The following is a 2,058-nucleotide window of genomic DNA, read 5'->3' as shown; positions in this document are numbered from 1 at the left end:
TCCCAGCCACCAACATCATGAGCGACTTCAAGAAAGTTCTGTCTGTCATCTACAGCCAATGCCCTGGTCAATGCCCTCATCTACAGCCTGAGAAACAAAGAGGTCCAGGAGACCCTGAGGAAAGCTTTCAGGAAATTCAAGTTTGGACCATGCTAATTCATCAATTTCCTTGGTTAAAATAGATATAACATGGTCTAGGGTAGGGCCTGAACCCAAACCTGCTTTAGTCCCAGGTCATGTTTCCCTGAACTTCACTGGGCTTTGTGTCCTGCTCTTACAGAGTGTCTCTCAGCCTTTCCAGACTACTGTACCCCTTTCAGGAGTCTGATTTGTCTTGAGTATCTCCAAGTTTCACCTCACTTAAAAATTATTTGATTACAAAATCAGGCATAAAAATACAAACATGTCACAGCGCACTACTACTGAAAAATAGCAGACTTTCTCATTTATACCATATAATTATGAAATAAATGAACAGGAATATAAATGTACTTACATATAGTCTATAGAGCAGAATACACATCATTGTCAGTATGAAATTGTAGTTTAGACTTTGCTTGTGTGTTGGTTTTTGTAGCATGTTGTAAAACTAGGCCAATCTCTAGATGAGCTGATGTACTCCCTGGAAGACCTCTGTGTACCCCCAGCCTACGCATACCCCAGGCTGAGAACCACGGCTCTTACAGCCCTGGGAGAAAGTGGAGATGGAGAGACCTCTCAGAACCTGAGACCCCAGTCTTCTTAGGGCTCAGATTCCACAGGTGGGTTTCACTGGGCTGGTGGGAGACTTGAACTCATGGCTGCTCAGAGCTCAGACAATGAGGGCGATTGTGCTCAGTGAAAGGGTGCAGGCGAAATGGACTCAGCTGGAACACTGGGCATCTATTCCATGTAGGGTTCATTGTAGGGTGAGAGACTTCTAGATAGACAGATGTGTGCACACACATAGGCATTCACACACACATATACTCACATGCACACATATACACATACACATGCACACGCACGTGCACACACACTCACATATACATGCACCCACACATACACACATGCATACGTGCACACATGGATACACACATGCACATTTATGCATATGCACACTTATCCAGACACATAGTCGCATACACAGAGACACAGACGCAGACATGGATGCACACATGCATGCCTAGGCACAGGGACACATAAGCACACCCACACGAACACAGATGCAAACGCAAGCACATATGCACACATATGTCCACACACACATATGCACACATATCCACATGTACACATGCACGCACACATATATGCACACACACACATATGCAGATGCACACATATATACATGCACACACACACACATATGTGCATGCATATGCAAACACACACAGACACACACATGCACACACACCAGCACACATGGACACACACTCACACCCACGCAAAAACACATGCACACATCCAAAATGCACTCATATGGACACGCATATGCACATACAGGCACACACAGACATGTACACGCGCACACAGACACACAGGCACAGATATGCACAGGCACACATACGCACACGCACACATACCGACACTCACATATGCAGACACACAAACATATGCATACTGTGACAAAGTTCCTCCTCTATCTTGGTGGGTCCTGCGCTTATTGGCGGATTTTCTTGCCTCAGAGATTCACCATGTGGGTTGGGGAACAGCCCAGAGACCTTCCCCTCTGGAATAACCCAAAGTCCAGGTCAATTGGGAGGTTTGGGGGGAACCCAGGCCCGCCCTCTACTCCGGGTTCCAGCCCAGGGCCCTGTGGACTGCAGCTGTCTATAGTGCCTCCTGTAACAGCTGCATAACAGCTACAACTCCCTGGGCTACTTACCCATGGCCTCCTCCAAACACCTTCCTTATTCTCACCACAGGACCTTCCTCCTGGTGTCTGATAACGCTTGTGCTCCTCAGTCCTCCAGCAGCACACCCTCTCCCTCTCACTCTCAGCTCCTTGCACCTCTTGCTCCCAGCTCCTCACACTCTCACACTACAAACGGAAGTGAGCTCCTTTTAAAACCCAGGTGC

The 2,058-nt window shown here is 47.5% G+C and overlaps 1 protein-coding gene across 1 annotated transcript; it reads right to left on the bottom strand.

The window, feature by feature from the left end:
• Nucleotides 1-882: 882 nt before the first annotated feature.
• On the bottom strand, nt 883-1,435 carry LOC135886047 (putative uncharacterized protein C18orf15). Its single transcript, XM_065413937.1, is given in 2 exon segments — nt 883-1,018; nt 1,332-1,435. Coding segments are annotated over 2 exon segments (240 nt in total).
• Between the last annotated feature and the right edge of the window lie 623 nt (nt 1,436-2,058).

The sequence above is a fragment of the Emys orbicularis genome, chromosome 12 (genome assembly GCF_028017835.1).
Source record: "Emys orbicularis isolate rEmyOrb1 chromosome 12, rEmyOrb1.hap1, whole genome shotgun sequence".
NCBI classification, from domain to species: Eukaryota; Metazoa; Chordata; order Testudines; family Emydidae; genus Emys; species Emys orbicularis.
This window is presented reverse-complemented; position numbering and strand designations above follow the sequence as displayed.